General features: G+C 41.1%; 1 protein-coding gene across 3 annotated transcripts in view; it reads right to left on the minus strand.

Annotated features, from left to right (window-relative positions):
• SH3RF3 (SH3 domain containing ring finger 3) overlaps positions 1-22575 on the minus strand; it is a 554601-nt gene that overhangs the window by 280492 nt on the left and 251534 nt on the right. For all 3 annotated transcript variants that reach the window (XM_088445962.1, XM_088445963.1, XM_088445964.1), the window contains exon 2: positions 1825-2100. In XM_088445962.1, the coding sequence (XP_088302088.1) occupies positions 1825-2100 (276 nt within the window). The remainder of the gene's footprint in view (positions 1-1824; positions 2101-22575) is intronic.

Genomic DNA, 22575 nt, shown 5'->3' on the forward strand with positions numbered 1-22575 from the left:
TGCAAGAATGTGCTTGCTAATGTGTCAATCTATCTATGCACTTGTTCTATAACCTTTCACCTTAATTAGCAGTATTATACTTACTATTTAAATAAATAGTACACTGCAGATGTTCTTGTCACATATGGTTTCTTACAGAGCCCTACTAAGCATTACATGTTATTCCATTTTATTCTCTGGCATCTCATGCACAATCCACTTGATCAGCAGCTCAGCTTTTGAAAGTTTTCCCCAATTAAACTTCTGCACTGCTCATTGTAGTGATACTGACCTTCCTAGTCAAGATTTGTCACTAAAGCATATGATCTCACCTTCCCCTTTGTTCGCAATGTACAGTAGTTTTTCTTCTATTCTGTTCGCCTTTATATCAAGCTAACAATTTGGTGGCCTGCTTCTTCTTGTAAATCTCCAGTGCTTCAACACAGGATGCCAATTGCCATATTGTTCCCTTTCATTCTTATTAACTTTTTTCCCATATCATCAACATTTATTCATGAGGCGTCACAAAGTATGCAGTGCTGTAGAGTCAGTGCACATAAAACAGAAGCTTACCAGCAGGGGCGTATCTATATTGGGTGCTGAGAACCGTGCCCGGGGAAGGGGTCGTGGCCGGATCACGGGAGGCGTGACCCCACCCCCATTAAGATAATAAAAATCAACATATTTTTGTAGCGTCACTTAGCGGCACTGCACGCTGGGGAAGGGAACGCTGTCATTCCCTCAGCCCAGCCAGGGGGGCGAGATCAGTGTGATCGTTCTCCCTCACAGGGGTAGGAGACTGCCATTCTCGGCGAAACTTTTCACCGATGATGTCATTTTTGCCGATTTCAGCCCCATATTCAATTGTAGCGTTTTTTTCACCGGTGCGAAAATGCAATGCAGTGTAATTATACCCAGTGGAAAAAAGTGCAGAATTGCGGTTTTGGGGTACTGAGGTGCGGAAACCACTGTGCACCCTTTGTACGCCCCCCTTGATGCAAACTGCATCAAAAAACTTAAAAAAACACAAAGGACACCCCATAAAAGCACTTTGAAAAAGTGGGCGAAAAAGTTCAAAGTGGGGGTACAAATTCAAAAACTAGGGAATTAGCCTTTGGGGGAGTCTTCAAGTATGGGGGAGGTGTTTTGTTGATTGCAGGTGTTTGCTGAAGGTGCATTTTTGGTGCTTTTTAATGCTTGACTTTAGCAATTTTTAAATATGCTTGCACCCATTTTCATGTACCCCAAATTTGAAGAAACTACTTATTTATCCAAAAAAACAGTGGAAAATACTATTCTTCGCCACTAACTCAAATACACAAAATAGCACCTATTGAGACCATTTAAAACTCCCAAATACCTTTAGCAGGACTATTCGGGGGTACCCATAGTGAACCCCCTTGTCAGAGCATCTTTTGGGGGGTGTCAGGCTGATTTCCCCCAAAATGACAGGATTTTTCTCTGTTTTTGGTTTTGCCGGGTCCCATTTTCGCTGATTTGGAATTGAATACGGGGAAATGCGGGGATGAGCGTGATAGGTTTTTGACCCTGAAACCTGCGATGATGGCGAAAAATCCGGCAACGGACTTTTCGCTCCAAATTGAATATGGCCCCTAGTGTGTACACATTAGCCGATTTTGACGAACAGTTACACCATCTAATCATCATCTAATGTGTACCCAGCTTTAGTGTGTACCTCTGAATCTGGCCATTAATGTCTCTATCTACTATTCCTTTTGAGCTGACCAATATGGAAATAGAAGAATTAAAAAGATGGGGAAATCCATACAGGGTGAAGGTATGATCTCTAGAAACTTAATGCAGACCACAATCTTTTTTCTTTACCTTGGTAAATGTTAAGCAATCCTTATCCTGATCTTTATCCTTGATTTCAAAGTCATAAAGTGCTTTGCCTTGTGGGGGAGGCTGAGTAAGTGGCTTTATGCACTGGATGTAGCTTGCTGGAAAGAAGCCACGATTTCCATTCAACTCTCCGTGGTACCAGTTCTCATCCACCTTCCGCCGCAGAATGATGATGTCCCCCTTGTTGAACTTAAGATCCCCAGGTTCCTTCCCTTCATAGGTGTACAGTGCTCTTCCACATGGCAGCTGAGAAATATTCTAAGAAAAAAAAAAAGGAACAATTTAAAAGTTTATTAGATTCGATTCTTATTAACCTTATTAAAAATATAGTACATGCATATTTCCACCTGTGTGTTTCAATGCTCTTTATATATACCCTCAAGAAAAAAACAACAACTCAACTTGGTGGCAACTACTTTAGTATTTCTTGAGAAGCATCATCAAAGTTTATTTATAAGACACAAATAGTTACAGTATGCAGTGCAAGACAGGCAAGGAAACAATGAAACAGATTTAAACAAAAGGGATACAAGCGCAATGAACATGCCATGTCAGAACAGTTGTGCATCAAAACATGATGTGTGTAAATTCTTAGAGCAGGTATACACATACAGTTCAGAGCATGTGCAAAATCATACACATCATATAACAATCATACAGTTGAGATAGGATGGACATTGTGTGAATCGGTAGATGTGAGGAAACAGATATGACACATAAAGTTGAGAGTGCCCTGCATGTGAGAGCAGTCTAGAGAGATGTGGCAGAGGGAAACGGGAGTTAGTGGGACATGGGGTGATTGGATGAGCTGTAAGAGATGTGTCATGTGAAAGTGAGATAACGGTAAAGAGACAGGTTTTGAGGGATTCCTTGAAGAACTGAAGCTTGGGGGAGAGCCTGTTCAGGTGCGGTAAGGAGTTCCACAGATGTGGAGCAGCACTGGTGAAGCTTCGGATATTGGAGTGTGAGGATGTTACCAGGGGGAGGCTAGATGCATGGGACATCAGAAAGGGTGAAAGAAGATGTATCTTGAGACAAGGGGGCCTATTTTTTAAACCTTTTTCACAGAAAATCTTCTGAAAACTGGCATTTTTGGTGGATTTTCACATTACTTATACAGAATGTTCCTCAAATTTATAAAGAGGGTACAGCAGCAGACATTGGAGAGTCCCCCTATTTTTGATTGCAAATTAAGTCTATGGGGACTGTGATCTGGGGAATTGTATCAAGCTCCAAAAAACTTTTTGGTACTTGCCTCCCAATAAATAATGCCATCTTTCATGACATTAGCCAATGTAGCATAGATGCATAAGTAATCACTTTACTTTTACAGGTATGTGCTCCTATTAGATCCAGTGTCCCTGCATGATTTAATTTTTCCTGCAATATGTGACGATAAGAAATGATACTTAGTACACCTTTTTTGAAAAGGTGGCAAATATGCTAGAATGTCAGATATATATGGAGGGTGCAATGGTAATAAATTTATAGGTTAGAGTGAGAAGCTTAAATTGAATTGGATCATTGCAGAGATGGAACGCCAGTGGAAGGATTTCTAATGAAAGCAATTTTCTGAGTAAGAGTCAATTTAGTAAATAATTTATCTTAGATCATATTGTAACTTTTGGGGGACTCTTACTGTTCCATGAAATTTATCCAGATCAGGGTCATATATAAAACATCGATCACATATACTATACCCAAGTTGGAAAATCTGATCACCACAATGCATGGAATTCAATGCAATCTTGTTATTTGCTCTGATGTACAATCTGGTCCATTAAGTGTGGACAAAGTGGCTGCAGCTCAGCTTGTTTCACATTCTACCTGTTATCCAAATGTTTGAACAGTAATCTCACTACAATGTAGAGTAGCTTAATTACTCTACTCAAATACAAGTTATACTGAAGTGTTCATACTTAAGGTGGGTACACACCTGACAGTTATATCTGCAGATTGAATGATCTGCAGATATATCTGCAGATGATACACACTGAACGGCCATCATTTGCTTGTACCCTCGGGTCCCGGCAGCCGGTTGGCGTGTCCCGTACCCCTCCTCGCGGTAGCCGCTGTGTGTGTACGGGCGGTCTGCAGACCACCCGTACACACTTGCCGATGAACAGATATGTCTGCAGCACAGCCAATGTGATATGTCAGTGAACGATGCCGTTCACCGACATATCGCGGGTACACACTGGCCGACGGGCAGCCGATATATTGACCGATCAATTGATCAGCCAATATATCTGTCAGTGTGTACCCAGCATAAGATTTACTAAACTTCGGTTTATCAAAGTCACTGATCATCAGTGGCTTTGACTGATAGTTTTAAGACGGCAACAGGAATCAATGGCAAAGCAGGCTTGTTTAGCATTAACTCCTATAGGCGGCTTTGACAAACTGCCTGTTAGTAAATCTACCTCTTGGTGCCCTAACCCACAATTTCAAATTAATATATCTTCCTTTACATAATATCCTGCTACAGCTGATACCACAGGGCTGTAACTAGGGGTGTGCATGCAGTGCCACCGCACAGAGTGCAGAGCCAGTGGTGGCACCTTCGCTGCCCCATGGTCCCTGCTTCTGGCTAGAAGGGTGCCTGGAATGGTACCCTGCAGCTTGAATCGTTGATGCAGTGCCCATAAGATTTTTAAGATAATTTAGATACAGCACTACTTTATATAGTGACCATTGATAATAATAGCTAATAGCGATAAATACAGTATGAATCAGCACTTGATCAGGATAAAGCCAGTGGCAATCAGAAACATTGTATTTATCATCACATTTTAATATTTGTAATCAATATCTTTTGTTCTTAAGATTTATAGATCTACTGTAGTACATTGATATTGTTTATGATGTAATTGGTTATGCATACATACAACGGGCATAAAAACGATTGTATTAGCCTATAAGTGAAATAGACCCATATGAATTTACAAAAAAAAGTGCTTACAATGCTTTTCCGGGCACTCGTATAAAATAGATCCCCTAAAAGTGGATTATGGCGAAGCTCAGTTGCCAGTGTAGGCTAAAAATGTTCTAAAGTATGTTAATCCCAGATTGATTCCTGTAAAAGATAGATAGTGTTTCCTCAAATTGCACAGGTCAAGTAGGCTTGTTAAATCCTTTTATTTATCCAAAACGTTCTTGTTAAATCTCATTGTTCTGAGGCGTAGATTAACAATACAAGATTCTTGCTCAGAACTGGTCTGTAGTAATTGAGGGAATTGATTTTCACTCATGCCTTACGGGTTAAGAACAGCTCTGCCATAGGTTAATGCTTGAATGCACTCACTTTTAATATACATTGATGTCTAAATAGATCATGCTCAATTCATGGATAAAACAGGGCAATGGTAGGTGAAAAATAATTTGTCCTTTTGATATCAAACCAGAAGAAAATCAATAAAAACAGAATAGCATTCAAAATTCAAATACTAGCTGAAAATGAAGTCACAGACCATATTAAATACATACGGAGTCTGATTAGAGTTTAGAATTGATTAGATAAAGTAACAAGTGTATTATTTGGCATGTCCTCATATATTCAGGTGTTTTACCATTGTGGTATAACATAATATGTACTGTATACAAGAAACAATCTGTTATATTTCATTTACTTACTGTACATTTCACCATTTAGTACATAGTTCACAATTATACTGCCTTTTCCAGTTCTAGTTCTAGTTGGAGAATTGTCTGCATTTCAATGAATGTATGTTTTGCTTTTTTGCTATTAACATAAGCCCAGTGTGTATATATGCCTATGCCAGTATTTTATTTGAGGGAACTAAGCACTAGTATGTTTTTATATCTTTTAGGCTAGACTGTTTCTAATCTAGAAATAGCCTAGCATCAGGAAAAAATATAATTAAAACTGAACTTCTCATTTGTCAGGAAGGGGATTTATCTAGGACATAATATACCAAAAAAGGAAAAAAGGTCACTCATGAAATGCGTGTTGCCAAAATGTCCAGTACAGATAGGTTAGTAAGAAGTGAGAACCAATTAATAACTGTGGACTTTGTGAAATACAGATTTAATGGTAACTGCAACAAATGACAAAGTTTATCATTTTCTGTAAAAATAAATGACTGTACCCATAGAAAGTGCTGATAATGCAGCCAGGTACGTGTAATTTCACAGATCATATAGTGCGTCCCAGCAATGGGTGCTCTCATCTCTACTCATGCTTCTGTCAGTGCACTTAAATGGGAGTAGAACCTTAACCTTGTACTAATGTGCTGTAAATTGAATGTGATTCAGCAACGACCGTGACAGTTGAGTGTCATATTTTATCATCAGTATTATATCTTACTGTATACATGCTCATCTTTATTTCACTCAGTAGAGAATAAGCCTATTTATCAATATGTTTATCCACGTTAACTTTTATTACATAGATTGAATAAATTCATGAACATTACTTTGCAGGTATAGATATCCTTACACCTATACATCAGCATAGTAAGCATGAAGTTAGACAGATTTATCTGGATAGAAGCTGCTTTATTTTGTTAGTTTCTTTGTTCTGAATACTGTATGTAGAAATTAATTCCTTGACAACTTTAATGGGTTGTATAAATAAAGGCATTTACTGTATTTATATGAGCATTTATCGTTGATGTTCATCTTAAGGTTTAATATCAGTAGTCAGTGAACTTAAATAGGTATTATGGTCCATTTTTATTGTCAGACATTTGGTGATAGAACTACAGTTATATAAAATGTTATTTAGTTTTGTGTGGAGTTCATTAAGTTATAAAGAATGGAAAATTCCACTTATAATATCTGTGCTACATCAAAGCTGTGATCCAGCAAGTACACCCAAAGACATCAAGGGTCTAATCAGGGGCCTAGCCAGAAATTTGTGGGTCTAGAGAGACACCTCATTTTATGCCCCATAATATTGCCCTAGTTTATTTTATGCACCATACAGTATTAATGCCACCAATTCATATTATGCCATATTATATTCATCCCAGTTTACAATATGCCATACTGTAAGGCTGCCAGTAAACATTATGCTACACAGTGCCTCCAGTTAACTTTATGCCACACAGAGGACCAACCAACTCTTACCTGAGGGGATATTTCCTAATACAGACAATTCCCCTATGAGTGGAGATCTTCTTAATTTATTCACAATGTCCCCTTCTGGGACAGTCCTAATATCAGCGCTCAATTCCCACCTCCTAGCATCACAAAGGCTGTAAACAAGGAGAAGCCTACTCTCTGACAGTGCTGGGCTTACTGAATCGCTCAGCTGTGTCTGTGAGCGAGAAACAGGAGTGTGGCATATGGGTCATATCAGTGTGGAGCTTTATTGAGAGGGAAAAAAAAAGAACACCACTGATGAGACCCGTTTCAGGCCTGGGCAATGGACCAGACCCAATTTGAGCCGGGTCCAGGGCCCTCATAGCCTTTGGGCAGGGAGACTTGACCACTCTTCTGGGGGGATGGGAGCAACACATGATTTTCGGGAGAGTAAGCAAGTATGCCTCACCATGTGCTTCCCTTTCATACACATACAGCATGTGGAGGCGTGCTGGGGTCCAGGATTACCGCGGCAAACAATAGATGTAGCATCTACAGCTCTGATTCTGATTTATTATGGAAACATTGTAGAGAATACTAGTCTGAAAAGAAGCTCTTCATAATATAGATTGGGAGGTAAGGAGGGATTCACAATAGGAACCACATATCAGTCACAGGATATCCTATAAGGGGTCTATTCATTATCACTTAATATCTACAAAAGCAGGTGAAATTTAACATTTTCACCTGATTTTGTAGAAATTTGGTTTTGGGGCCATTCATCATAAAGGTAGTTGGATTATTTTGTCTAAATGTAAGAAGGTATGCTAATGGTTTGGGTATGTAATATTTTTCATTAAAGCAAGCTGAGGTAGATAATATCACCAATTTTTAACTAAGAGTTTAATGCAAATTATTTTTATTGATGTACAGATAAAAAAAGACAATAGAGTAGTGGCTCTTTAACTACACTCACCAACTCTTGGTCTCCTGGAAGAGCAGGTGGCCCTCTCACATTTAGACCACTTCCAATTGAAGTGGGCAGGACAGAGGGCATAATGTCAGTGATTGTGGGTTTAAGAGGAAGGGCAGGCCCACTATGACACAATTCTATGAAAATTGTGTCATTATGGCCTCTCCCCCTCTTCATAGACCATAGGTCTAATGACACAAGATGCCTATCACCAATCACAGTATGCCTTTAACATGACTACATTAAACATCATGAAAAATTACTAATATATTAGGAATAACGTACTGTAAAATCTTAACGATACATATTTTGAAATACAGTACATGGATGATGTACAGATAACAGAATTCACTAAGGATTTCCATGGCTGCATTACAGCATATAATTGCCACCTTAGTGCTTTTATACTGGTCACTGAAGTGTGGTGACTACTAATAGATTTTACATAACTTTGCATATTATTTCTTATAAAACATGAGCAATAAACATTGTAGGGACAGAACTTCACATTGCGGGTAATTACAGGAGGGAGAACCTTGTTATTTTTTGTTCACATCTCTATGGGGTGCAAGTAAAACTTAAGCGAGCTCATCACATCAAGGACATACGTATGACTCAGAATAGGTAGTAACTATGGTTACATACCCACAACACAGCAGCGGTTCTCTTACGTGCATATGCCCTGTTGCCACAAAGTAATGACCATTCAACCCTCAAAGAGAAATGGCTGAGATGCATTGGGATCCTGAATCGTCGTAAGTTTGCAAAGATGCACATGTAACCTGCGACACATGCACAATCTGCTAAATACCAATATCTGCATTCAGACATATGTGACTCAGAATCAGGCCCATAATGTACTAGCTTGGCCTTGCTGTGTAGCGTTAAAAAGAGAAAAGCAGTGTGATAGAGACAACGGAGAAGAGGAAACCATACGTTTAAGAGCACCATTGTTTCTACTGCAAGATAAAGGGGAACAAGATCAGAAATATTTCAATATCATACAAAGGTAAAAGGCATTAGTAATAGTTACTGTATGATTGGTAATCCTTAACTATATAAAAAGCGGGAAAGTGTGTGTGTCGGTTTGTCCTTTTTTGCCCAGCCAGAGTTTTGTAACTAGCTCCACCAAATTTGACATGGTGGTGTAGTGTGACCAGGATTAGGTTTATGGATATGGTTGAAGTTCATCAGCGACATGGAGGTCTACATTGTGCCCACTAAGTAGGCTGTGGAGACTCTGATTTGAAATTGTTATTCGCACAGGATGTCTTAAAGTGTATAAAACTGCACTGAACTGAATGCACAGGCTGATATGTAGTAGTGGGGAGCAGGCAGAGCTCCAATGGAAGAGCAGTGAGTCGGAGGATCAACTGTCACACTGCACCTGCACTGACAGTTACTAATTTCCTCCAAGCACATTTTCATATGCCATGCTCTCCAATGTTGGTCAGCAATGTAAAAATTGAAGGCTGCAATGTACTTCAAGTACATTCCTCAGAACGGAGATGTCGGGTATCCCAGATAGTAATATATGTTACAGTAGGTATATATTTTATAATCATGTTTGCCTTAATAACTGCCAATCACTCACCACAAATACACATGTGGTTTCTAAAGAGCACTAACGGCCTGTTTCAAAGCTGCACAAAATACCAATGTTCACGAAAAATCCCTGAAAACTCCTACGGCATTGCATTACACAGATCGTGGCGCTGTTACGTTTAGGATGTACAGTATCAGAAATGTCTTCAAAAAGTGCTGGGTGTTCCTGGGAGGTGGCTAAAGAGATGCACGGAGATGGTCCCGTCTTATGGGCGTGTTATGGGAGAGCGGCGGGCGTGTTGCTGAAGTGTTTACGTACTCAGTTCACTTTGGAAGCCGCACTCAGACGATAAATATGCACCTGCCATAGGGTTGGCGCAAATTTTGATGGTGCAATCGATAGTGGTGTCTAAAGATGCACAAAGCGCAATTACAGCATCTACGGATGTTGAAAGCATCTCAGTCCTTTCACATTATGCACAGATGTACACCAGGGAAGGACTTTGTAGCAGTTTTGCATAAAGTCACAGACAAGCGCCTGCCAATAGACGCAGCTGCCTCTGATTCAGGCCTTAATTTCTCTACAATCTGAAAATACAGTTACTGATCGCTTACATTTGATGCAATTGCATGCCAAAGGTATTCTTTGTTCTGTGTGAAATGTGGATGCTGTTCTGACTCAGATGGCTTTTATTATCATAGTATATACATTGGCATGTTCTTACATCTTAAGTAACCACATCCTAAATATATGCCATGCCCGAAAGCTGAAGTCAAAAGTTATAATCTGTACCAAAAGCAACATAATTGCTGCCCATTCTGCTACACATATTGCTTCAAATAGTTAATTCTCTTTGTTTTTTAGTGTTACTTTGCACTTTTGTAATTTTCGTCTATTACTAAAATAATAGGGCAATGACTACATCTTGCTGCAGTAGAAGCAAACATTACTAGGGCACCCCACTGTGCTTTGTGTAACTGCATGAACTAATAAATATCATATATCAAACATAATGTGCCTCTTTAGATCAGTACAGAAAAACATTCTAAAACAAAAATGTTCTGTTTCACGGTAAGAAAAACAAGTTGGAATAAGCCGTGAACATGATTGCATATTATACTATCAAATATAATGTTATTTCATTTAGAAAAAACATGACAAACAAGTTACAAGTATTTCTTAGGTGTACTAAGGTCTGGAGAGTGATAAAGTGGAGAGTTATAAACTACCAGCCACTCATCTCCTAACTGTCATGTTACAGGGTGTGTTTGAAAAATGACAGTTATTAGCTGATTGGTTGGTAGTTTATCACTTTCCATAGCTTAGTACATCTGCCCCAGAGTGGTATGAGGTATAGCATTATATTAAGATATAGACCAATTGACATAATGTTAGGTCTATCAGATGTCTGCTGAGCTGGAAGCCAAGCTGTCTACAGTGCCAGCTAATATGATAGTCAGAGCTTGATTCACTGAATTAGGGATGGTCATCATAAGGCCACTGTGAAATGTTTCAGCATTGTTGCCATCGCAATATGCCTTTCCAAGGCATGCCACCATGTGCGCTGGAGACTGAGTTGATTTGCGCATGTACAACAGAGCACTGTCAATGTATCAATATTTCTCTCTGTGGAAAAGAATGATGGTGATATCGAAAAGAAGCATAAGATAGCAGCAAACATTGCAACCCTGACATTGAATGACAAAAGCATCACAATCAGATAGGAAACATAAATGATTGCGAACCATTTTCAGTTTCCAATAGCAATCCCTTCATTGAATAGGTAAGAACAGATAGGGAGAAAGGCAGGTCGTGTGTGAGTAATATTAACTTTAAGTGAAGAAAACGCATCCATAAATAATTTTGGTACTACAGGACCCCTTAAGTATAGTATTGTAGTATTTCTGCATGATGAGCATGGCTACATCTATTTTGTTTGGTCTTCTATTTCACTCAAGCTTTTCAGAAGCTTAGTGAACATACATACATACAAACATACATACATACTGTACATATATACATACATACTGTATGCATGAATATATGCATGGGCATAAAGAGCTATGCAGTCCAACAAGTTCTACTGTATATGCAGGGAAAGTAAATAGCTAAAAGAAAAAAGAACATAGGTTCTATATGAACTAGATACGGCACCAAAGAATGAAGATCAACTCATCTCTCACTGCCAGTAATCTGCCCACTTTTAGGCACTTTGGGCCTGATTCAGACCCACTCGCGAGCGGCTGTCCGCTCGCAAGTGGGTCGATGTTATGGACTGAGCATGCGCACGACGGAGGGAGCTCCGTCGTGCGCATGCGCCAGACGCGACGAGCGAAGGAAAGTCCTTCGCTCGTTGTGTCCGATCAAAGGGGGCGTGCTGTCAATGTTGATTGACAGCACGCTCCCTTTGGTGGGCGTGCCGGGGGTGTGCCTCCCTGACGGGGGCGTTCCCACGGGAACGCCTCCCGTCAGAAGCCGGCCCACTGACATCACTAGTGATGTCAGTGGGAGTGATTTTGGCTCTGATAGAGCCAAAATCACTCCGGAGCTTGCGGTTGAAAACCTCAACCGCAGGCTCCGGCTCGCAAATTCGATGGTCGCGATGGTCTCGACCATCGCGACCATCACAATGCACGCTCGTATAGCCTGTGGGTGGTGACCCACAGCTATACGAGCGTCCAGGAGGACGCTCCATGAAAATGGAGCCCGGCCCTCATTCAGAGCGTGCGCTCTGCTCAGAGCGTACGGCTCTGAATGAGGGCCTTTATCATGAAAATGACTGATAACTAGAGATGTGTGCAGACCCCCCTATTTTAGTTTTGATAAAACCACTATCAAATATTATGGTTTTGTTAAAACCACCCTCAAGTGTTTTGGTCTGGATTCGGTTTTGATTTTCTTTAAAATTGATAAAAATAACTAAAATCATGTGATTTGGACCAGTTTACAAGCAATCCAAAACCCGAGATCTGGTTTTTAGATCCAAGATCTGAATTTATTTGTAGACCCGAGCCGGGACTAAGTTCTACTCAGAACCCCAAAATTGATCCGAGCCAGAACCCCAAAGTTTGGGTGTGTTCAGTTTTCAGCAAACTGAACTGCTCATCTCTGCTGATAACACATAACAATATCTTGATATTGTAATTGATTGTATAGCAAATCTAGGGGCTGATTCTGAGTCACACGCTTTGGCGTCTTTTGCCGTAACCGCATCTGTGACTTTATGCTAATGCTAGTGTGACACCAACTTAGTCTTTAGACACAACAATCCTGCCTGGTGTATCTTTAGGCACTACCATCGGACGCACCATCGAAACTTGCACCTGCTGATAGATGCAGATTCTCCATCAGAGCATGCCCTCCACTGTAAGTGATTAAGTGTCTGAGTTTGCAACCAGTTATGCAACCAGTGTGCATCTTTAGATGCTACCATCAGGCGCACTAACGAAACTTGCACCTTCCCCTTCCTAGATGCAGATTCTCTTGCAGAGTATGGCCTCCATAGTAGGCAATTAAGAGTCTGAAGGCCTGATTCAAGCAGTGTGCTGATCGCAGATTCACGATTATCAGGAATCTGTGAGTGCGCGGGACCTGTTCTGCATATTTGCACAATGTGCCCTGCATGATCGCATACAGACCCCTGTATGCCTCAATACCCCTGAGGAAGCCACAATCTGGCACAACGCATTGGGTTCCTACCTACCTCCACCTACCTTTGCTGTGAGAGACAATTGTGATACCCTTACTGGACGTTTACCCTGACCACCACCACTTGGACTACAGGATTACAGATAAGCAAAATATCCTTTTGTACGTTGTTTCCTATGTACTGTTTGTTTATGTTTGGAATAAATGCTTTTATAATATACAAACATACTGCACTATGGGAACTTACTGCCTGTACTGTAATACATTGGTTGGATGAAGCAGAAGGTGTCAAACTTCCAATCCAGGACAGAGACATCATACGAAGAAAGTGACCCCTTCTGATGCCCTATTATTTAGCGTCCATGTAGTACGCATGTATTTATTATTTCTCGTTGGTGTCCATTGGGACTACATAATTATTTCACTGGCGCATTCTCTACCCCACTTGTTCTATATCTTTCACCATTCTACCTATCGGCATACTGCAGGGCTGAGCTGCCGCCCACAGAAGGAAGTGGGGAAAGTGTGATTACATCATTTGACTATCAAGCTTTTATTATAGCCACCTACCCAGTGAGCAGGTGTGACGCCCATTTCCTAACTTCATACACCTTATGCCTCTGCGTGATTGACAGGCAGAGGCATTTACAGGGTAGTGCGGAGGTGGGGACGGCATGCGCTCTGGAAATAGGGTCATGTCGCCCCCATTTTCTGAGAGTGGCAAGGCCATAATCTTCATCCATGGATGCAGATTCATTGCATGCCAACCACCCTGTGTAAGCTGAGGCTTATTCAGCTGGCCGGTGCCGTCCAACATTGTCCAACTGATGGTCATGATGGTAATCCCAGGCTGTGACTTTGGTCGTAGCACTGGGATCGCAGATGCAGCAGGGGGTGTCAGACACCTCCGACTGTATTTGCATTTTATTGAAGATGGAATTGCAAAGCTGCTTGTGTGCAGCTTTGCAATTCTGTCCTCAGCAGAATCAGGCCCATAGTTCACAACCAGTTATGCTACACTCCCATGACACTTATATAACATAACCTTAAGATGGTTCATCTTCATGCATCTGAATAGCCACCTATCAGTCACTACCCAGGAGCACCCAATACATTTCCAATACATTTCTGAGACCGGGTGTCTCAGTTGCTACTGCAACCCTGTGTACTCACACTGTGGGACTTTTTAGCGACTTATATACATGCGCAGTTGAAAAACAATTTTGCATCTTGGTTGCATCATAGCCACATACAAAGTCATTTTAGCGTTGCGAACAAGATGCAAATTTTGAGAGAAAAAAGGATGCTTGCCGCAGCTAAGTTGCAAGGACCCTGGTGCGCCTATTGTGCTATTTGGTATATCTAGCGCAAAGCTGTATAAGAATACATAGGTAGTAATAAAGAAAACTCCATCATTTATCTTGATCTCCCCCTGGACTCCAGCAAAATGTCAACAAGACAGGGATTAAGCAGTCAAATAACCAGCATGATTGCATTGGGAGATCACTCAACTCTCATATGCTAGCATACGAATAAACAATTATCCCTCCCCTCCTCCCTCTCCCTTGCAGTCACCTTTAACCCTAATTATACTGAAAACTTGTTAATATTGAATAGTATAAAAGACACTTTTTCTTTGAATTTCTCTTACCCCTAAGCCTAACGTAACTCTTATTTTAATGCATTCATTTGTAATGGTTAATGCCTTTTTCCAATTTACATGCAATTTTATTATTATGTCCCCCAATAATTATTTGTTAAAAAACGAGACAGAAAAAAACAGACAGACACACAAACAGATAGATACAGTAGATAGACAGATAGATAGATAGATAGATAGATAGATAGATAGATAGATAGATAGATAGATAGATAGATAGATAGAATGTAGTTTATAATGCCATAATGTCGGCATCACAATGTTCACAGTTATGATGTCAATATTGGCATGTGCAGAACTTTGACATGTTCACAATGACAACGTGTGAAATGTCAACATGTGAAATGTTGAAATTCTGCACAGACCAGCAGCGCAGGGTTATGGTTAAACTACAGGAGGTTAGGGATGGGTTAGGCAATAAGGGGAGGATTAGGGTTAGGCTACAGAAGGGGAAGTTAATGTTAGATAATAGGGGGACGGTTAGGTGTTAGGATTAGTCATACTTACTACCAGATTCAATGAAGGATCTGCTGGAAGTCATTCTGATGTCACTGCTGGACACAGGAGACATCTCTGGAGCCAACGGACCTGCCGTACTAGGTAAGTCACCACTAGACCACCAGAGATGTATAAACATTCTAATCATGTCGACATTTCATCAGTGTTGAAATGATAGAATATTGATGTGGTCAGTGTCAACATGGCCAGCATATATGTCTCTTGAAACCTGCATCCAGCATTATGTATGTATAAGACAAAAATCGTGGACACATAAAAAATGAGCACTCATCACTATTAACAAAGGAGTATGAAATATCTAAAAAATTGTAAAAAGTAAAGTTTGATAGTGTACCAATACCCCTACTCATACTGACACACATACATATAGCAACATAAATCTATAGTGTAAAATAGTGAATCTGGCAAAGGTCAATTGATAGTATGGCATCTAAGTTTGCTGTGACAATATGGTATATTTTGCTTATAAGTCCTGTAAATAGTATTTCATTTAACCAGGAGCCTAAAAGCCAATCACACAAGCTCTGGATATGCAGTATTGTAGTCTTATGCTAAATAGAAAAGATCCACCCTTCTGTATTTCATAATCCCCCATATTATATGATATATTAAATCAAGAAAAAAACACAACTTATAATGAAGATACAACATATTAGGGCTAACAAATACTAATAACCATTTTATTACAAGCATAGGTGACAGGTTTATTCCAATGGTAGACAATGGAGAGAAGCCAAGCTTCAGTAGTTCAGTACCATGGAGAGCAACATCAATTTCACTAGGAGAACTGTTAATGTAGCAAACAATTTACTGTACACTGCAAGAGCACTACTTAGAAGGGAAATCCAAACACCACTTATATTTTTTTTGATGTACTGGATGAACTGCTAATTCACTAAGTTTCTATATGTCCCTTTAAATCTATAGATAGATGTCACACTTATATATATATGAAACTCTCAGGACATGTGTAAAAATATCTATATAATTTTAGAATATCCAGCAGACATTACAGATTTAAACATGAGATATTACATGAAAAATTCTACCAACTGTTATCTGAGAACTACAACAAACCTATTTGGGACAAAAATACAAAATACAGTAATGGGAAGAATTGTAACATATTGATGAATACACTGGAATTTTATAACCAGCAGATAATGCAAATACTCAGTGGGCTTAAAGGTCTAATGTCCCTGCCAGGAATGTACTTATGAGACCAGTGCCCACAATGCCGCCGGTCTCAATACCGACAAGGAAATCCCGACAAAAGACTTAAGATAGGCGACGAAATACTGACGCCTATCTTAATCCCAATGCCGGAATGCCGAAGGACGCTAGGCTGAACGAGGTAAGTCCGGGACGCCCTTAGCGTTAGGTTGAAGGGAGTGTAGCAGGGTTAGGGTTAGGTTTTGGGGGGAGGTTAGGGTTAGGCACCCCTAGGGGGAAGGGTCAGGGTTAGGCACCCCCAGGGAGAAGTTAGGGTCAGGCACCGGGAGGGTTAGGTTTAGGTTGTGATAAGGGGGGGTTAGAATTAAGCACCTCCGGGGGGGAGGTTAGGCTTAGGCACTAGGGGGAGGTTAGGGTTAGGCACCACTAAGGGAGGGTTAGGGGGGAGAGGGGTAGAATATTTACCTGCCTTGTCGGGATCTTCTCCCTTTGAGCTGCCGGCATCGGAATATGAACCGGCAGCTATTCAGCCGCCTGGACTTCATACCCATTCCCTCTGCCCTCATCAGCTAGACCAGTGGTTCCCCAACTGTGCGCCGTGGCACCCTGGGTTGCCTCAGGATACTTGCAGAGGTGCTTCAGGTTGGTGGTCCAGCACCAAGCCACATTATTTCTGGTCAATGTAATGTAAATATGTGGACAAACAGAAGCACAAACCTGTGAACCACCACATAACTGAGCCTAAGGATGACAGGTATGCACAATTTACTTCACTTTACTACTTCACTACATTGTTTTTTGTTATGAATTTCTGAATCATAAACTTTTGGCTTAGGAGTGTCATGAAAACAATGCTGGTACACTAGGGTGCCTTTATTCAAAAAAATTTGGGAACCACTGAGCTAGACAACCAAATAAAGTAAATAAAAGCAGGGCTTACATTTGAAAGAAAATGGTGGTGGAACTGTCAAGGTTCCCCCATAAACTGGATGGATCAAACTTTAATCTACAGTATGAGAGTATCAACACTAAGTGAAGCTCGAACAAAGGGTAATAGGTTATTTATTAATATTTATTTGTATAGTGCCAGCAAATTCTGGTGCATTTTCCATTTGGGTACACACTAATAAAATAAGAATGGGTATTAATAGACAGTCAAAAAGGTAAGAGGGCCCTGCTAGCAAGATTACAATCTAAAAACTGTATACAGTTGGTCAAGTTGCAGAAGCACTAATGTGAAATAATATTGGTAGATGTTATACAGTTAAGCCGGTAAACAATTGGCTAAAGGAAAGCTATTCAAAAAATAAAAGTGTATCTTACAAATCAGATCAGAAGCCAAGCTCAGACCTGAACCATACAGTAAGTGGGAGTGAAGCAGATACATATGTACTGTAGCTATGATAGCACAAACTTGATTCATTTTCTAGTCAGGCAGTACATACTGTACATATACAACCTCCAACATTCCCGATTTGAAAATAAAGCACAGGCTTCCCGAGCCCCATTGTCACACTTCTAAATTGCTGGAACATGCTATGAAATCACTGAGCTACACAACCTTTTTCACTATAAACCGAGACTGTACCATGAAAAATATACACTAGAGCGTATGCATTTAAAGGAGAAGTATGCATATTTGATACAATATTCCTAAGAATAGTTACATAGAATAATAAGTACAACACTTTAGCTAATAACAGCAAATCAGTGTAGAGTTTTTTTATTTTATTGAATACTACTTAGCATGGTGGCATAGTGGTTAGCTGTGCTCCCTCATGGCACTAGGGTCATTGCGTTTGATTTCTGACCAGGGGTCCATTTGTTTGGAGTTTGTTCTCCTTTTGGTTGGATGGGTTATCTCCTACATTCCAAAAACAGACACTGCTAGGTTAATGTGCTTCTGAAATGTATACTAGGGTGACAAGGAATTTAGGCCCACATTCAGAGCCACTCGCAAACAGCAGTACGCTCGTTGCGTTCCGATGTTGACTAACCGCGCATGCGTCGGTGTTACACTGCGCATGTGCGTACGGCAGATTGCGAGCTTTTTTTCTCTCGTTCCTAAAATAGCGTACAGGAAGTGACATGTCAAATGTGATTGACAGAACAGGGTGTTTTTGGGTGTAGACGGGGGTGGAGATGGAAAAACGCAGGCGTGGCGAGGCGTTTTTGGGGCGTACATACATTAGCAGATGCGAACGTCAAATGTGTTCGGACCGTCACATACGTCACTGGAACATCCTCTTTCCCTTCAAAATGCTTGCACAGTTTAGGGTCTGGATTACTCGACCACATTGGCGATGGCCTTCTCCTCCGTCCCGGGACTCCATGATGTTGCAGCGATTAATCGCGGGTGGTCACAAAAGCAATTAGTGTTGTATTGAAAACCGGCTTGGTATGTGTTTGGAAAGCAGTTTATTGGGATAGCACAAAACCGTACGCAGGTGGAAATCATACCTGCTAATGTCAGGATTACACAATCAATTGGCGTACATTTTTGGGGGTTTTTTTGGGCCTCAATTTGTTGTTTATGGCCTATTGTGACAATAATGTCATCATGTTTTCATCATGTTTTAATTAGCTCCCCTTTTTTTTTTTAATGTGGAATTTGCATCGTTATGTGATTTTTTAAACGTTCCTTCAAGAGGCCTTTTTTTTATACAAATGAAATGGTTTTTTGTGTCCTTTTTTGCCTTTAGGGCCAGGATTAAATGTAACCCATTTGTACAATAATGTCACAATACAATGTCAGATTATTTTCATAAATTTATTGTTTAAACACAAACCAATTGGCATAATATATATATTTTTTTTTTCTGCCAAAGATACTTTTTATCAAAAATAAATAATCAATAACTGATAACATAAACGTACAAAAATAACTTAAAAACATTTCACAAGAAAGGAGAGGGAAGTTTTGACCAGAAAGGAATATGAGCCAAGCACAGAAGGAGTGTGGGAAAAGTCGCCATTGCTGTCACCGTTTTTTCGCCCGTTTGGATGGGGGAGGGTGGGCGCCAGACCGGGTCCGGGATGCCATCGGGCTGGCCTGTCCAGAGGCAGATGTTGTGGCCTCTGGACTAGGCACAGGGCTAGGCACATTTGGAGGATTGGCTGATGTTGTGCCAGAGGTGGAGGATCCTGATGTTCCGGCAGGAAGGGAGGTCGGCTCCACCATGTGCTGGCGAACGAGCTGCTCCAGGGCATCGGCGATGCGGATGTTGGCCCTGGTATTTTCCGCCAGGGCCTGACCAATGGTCACGTTGGCTGCAGCATTTTGCTCCAGGGCCTCAGCCACCCGTATCAGACTGGCGTCCATCCTCTGCAGAATCTCCGTATGGAAATCCGATTTGAAATTGAGTTCTGTGAGGAGGCCCACTGCCTGCGAGGGGGCACGCCCTGGACTGGCTTCTGCAGGGTCCTCAGCCGGATGTACTGGTTCCTCCCCTGCAGAGCCAGCAGAAATTCTGCGGCCAAGGCTTCCCTCTGGAGCAGACTCATCCGCCTGTGTCTCTGTTGGAAAAATGAGAAAAGAGTCACATTAGAATCTACATATTGGCACAATAGCATTTCAGAGTTGGTGACATCACAATACTTACCTGGGCCAACATGAGGAGCCGCAAAGTCTGGCATGTCCGTATCCATGTTGGACACGCCAAACACCTCCACAGGCTGCACACACCCCTGTGCCAGCTCTTCTAAATCCGTCAACTCCAATGACACAGGGGTGGGACCCCCACCTGTCCCCCTTGCATGCCTAGCCCTGTCCGCGAGTTTTTGCTTTAGGCAATATTTGAAGTCGCCCCATCTGTGGGGAAAAATGGAAGCCATTTATCCTTTGGTTTAAAATGGGGTTTGTTTTTAGGGGGGGCAAGGGTTTACTTACCGCCGTTTGACATCCCGGGCTAGACGGACATAATCACCCACTCTATTGACAGCAACGGCTACCTCTTCCCACATTCTCCACTTCTGGCTTAGACTCATATTCCTGTCTGCCTGTGGCAGGATGTCCACACACTTCTGGATCAAAACCTCCATCTCCTTTCTTGTGAAATGTGGCTGCCTTTTTTTTTTGCCCGCTTTGGCCGGAATACTGGGCCCAGCAGCCTCTTCCATGTCATCCTCCTCACCTATTTGTGTAAATTTACAGAATTCACAAAATCACAACTTGCCTAATCTTATGTTTCAAATTAATCGTTGATAGAAAATGCATGAAAGACTTACCGCCTGACTCTTGTGCATTTTTTCCCTGGTCTGTCGCCATGTCTGAGGTCCAAACAAGAAATACACCAGAATTTGAATGTGTTTTCGTGACGTATTTATACATGCGTCCTTATTTTGCGGCCGCATCATTGATTGTGCGGCCCTATGATCCCTCCTTAATTTGTGCGGGAAACAAAACACTATTTATGGCTTGGTGTGTCTCAAGTCGAGGTGGCGTTTTTGGATTGTTGGAGGTTATCTTGGCTGGAGTTTATTGATTGCGTAGAAAGGAGTTGGAGGTTGGAGATTCGTTTGTTGGTTAGATTTGCGTTTTTTTTTCCGTTATCTTTGTTGGTTTATATTTTTGGGACCTCGTTTGTTGATTTGGTAAGTTTTGTGAAGTCTAACTTTTGTTCAATTGTTGTTTCATTGTGTTTCGTATATTTTGTAATTTTTGGATACCTAATTTTTTCTATTTTAGATTTTGTTTATTTTCGACCCCAAAGACCTTTTGATTTTGCATCTTAGATATTTGCTCTTGGTAAGTCCATTTTTTATCTTGTATTAGCGAACTAATTAGCACATTTTTAGTAGTTACTCTTGTGACTTGTATTAGCGAACTAATTAGCACATTTTTAGTAGTTACTCTTGTGACTTGTATTAGCGAACTAATTAGCGCATTTTTAGTAGTTACTCTTGTGACTTGTATTAACGAACTAATTAGCGCATTTTAAACAGCTTAATAATCATTCTAACTTTTTGATGGTTTAGCTTTCGCTTTTTGAGCCAACATTTCGACCCGTTTTGATGTACTGTGTTAAATGTCGCTTTGCGGTTTTGCTAAATGGGTGTTTGGCATATTTGAACTTTGGTCTAGCACAAAATGTATCAACAAAAATGCACAGAGTGAAATGTGCCAAGTAATTTTGTTGTTTATTTTCAGTTTGGACGTATCATGACAATACCCCGGCATGTAAGCAGCAATGGATGGTATCATCAAGCTAAGTTGTTTTAATATAGTTTTGGGGTGGGTCAAAAGCCTTACTTTGAAATTTTTGAATTTCTGGTTGATCTGGGGCGGATTGTTCTGGCCATGCTCCCGGAAGCCAACCAACCTCAATCTCATCCCAGGCATAGGCATCGTAGGCATGCAAGGCCCCAGATATTTCTAACACGTGTCACCCTTTTTGGAATGCCCGATGATGAGGTTTTAAGACGCTACTGTCTACCTCCCAAAATCATCATAGACACTCTCTCATTAATAGAAAGTGATCTTGAGCGGCAAATTGACAGTCCAACAGCAATACCACCACTGACGCAATTTATGGCGGTGTTACATTTCTGTGCCTCAGGATCGTTTCAAACAACGGTGGGAATAGTGGCGGGCATCTCCCAATCCTCCTTTTCCCGGATCCTGAGGGCAGTGATGGAGGCACTTTTCAAGCACCTCCATCATTTTATTCAAATGCCTTTGGATATGGGTGCCCTTAGTGTGGCCAAGGCCAATTTTTACCAAATAGCTGGCTTCCCACACATCATAGGGGTTGTGGATGGTACTCACATACCACTTCAGCCTCCAGCACGGCTGGAGGCAATATTTAGAAACAGGAAACACTATCACTCCCTGAATGTAATGGTGGCATGTGATGCCTCCCTCCAGATCCTGTCCCTGAATGCTAAGTTACCAGGAAGTGCACATGACTCCTTCGTCATCCGGCAATCAGGGATATGGCAGAAATTAACCAACCTACAAGCTGGTGATGCGTGGCTTCTGGGTAAGTGGAGACCTTTAGTACATAACAATGTTAAGCTTGATACACAGTGTTCCTGATGTTGTCTCTTATTTTTCACAGGAGACAGTGGATACCCTTGCATGTCCTGGCTGCTCACTCCTTATTTGGCTCCCACACCAGGCCCACAAAGTGAGTATAATTCCGAACTTACAGCCACCAGGCAAGTGGT

The sequence above is a fragment of the Taudactylus pleione genome, unplaced genomic scaffold (assembly GCF_031769625.1).
Source record: "Taudactylus pleione unplaced genomic scaffold, aTauple2 ptg000391l, whole genome shotgun sequence".
Classification (NCBI taxonomy): Eukaryota; Metazoa; Chordata; class Amphibia; order Anura; family Myobatrachidae; genus Taudactylus; species Taudactylus pleione.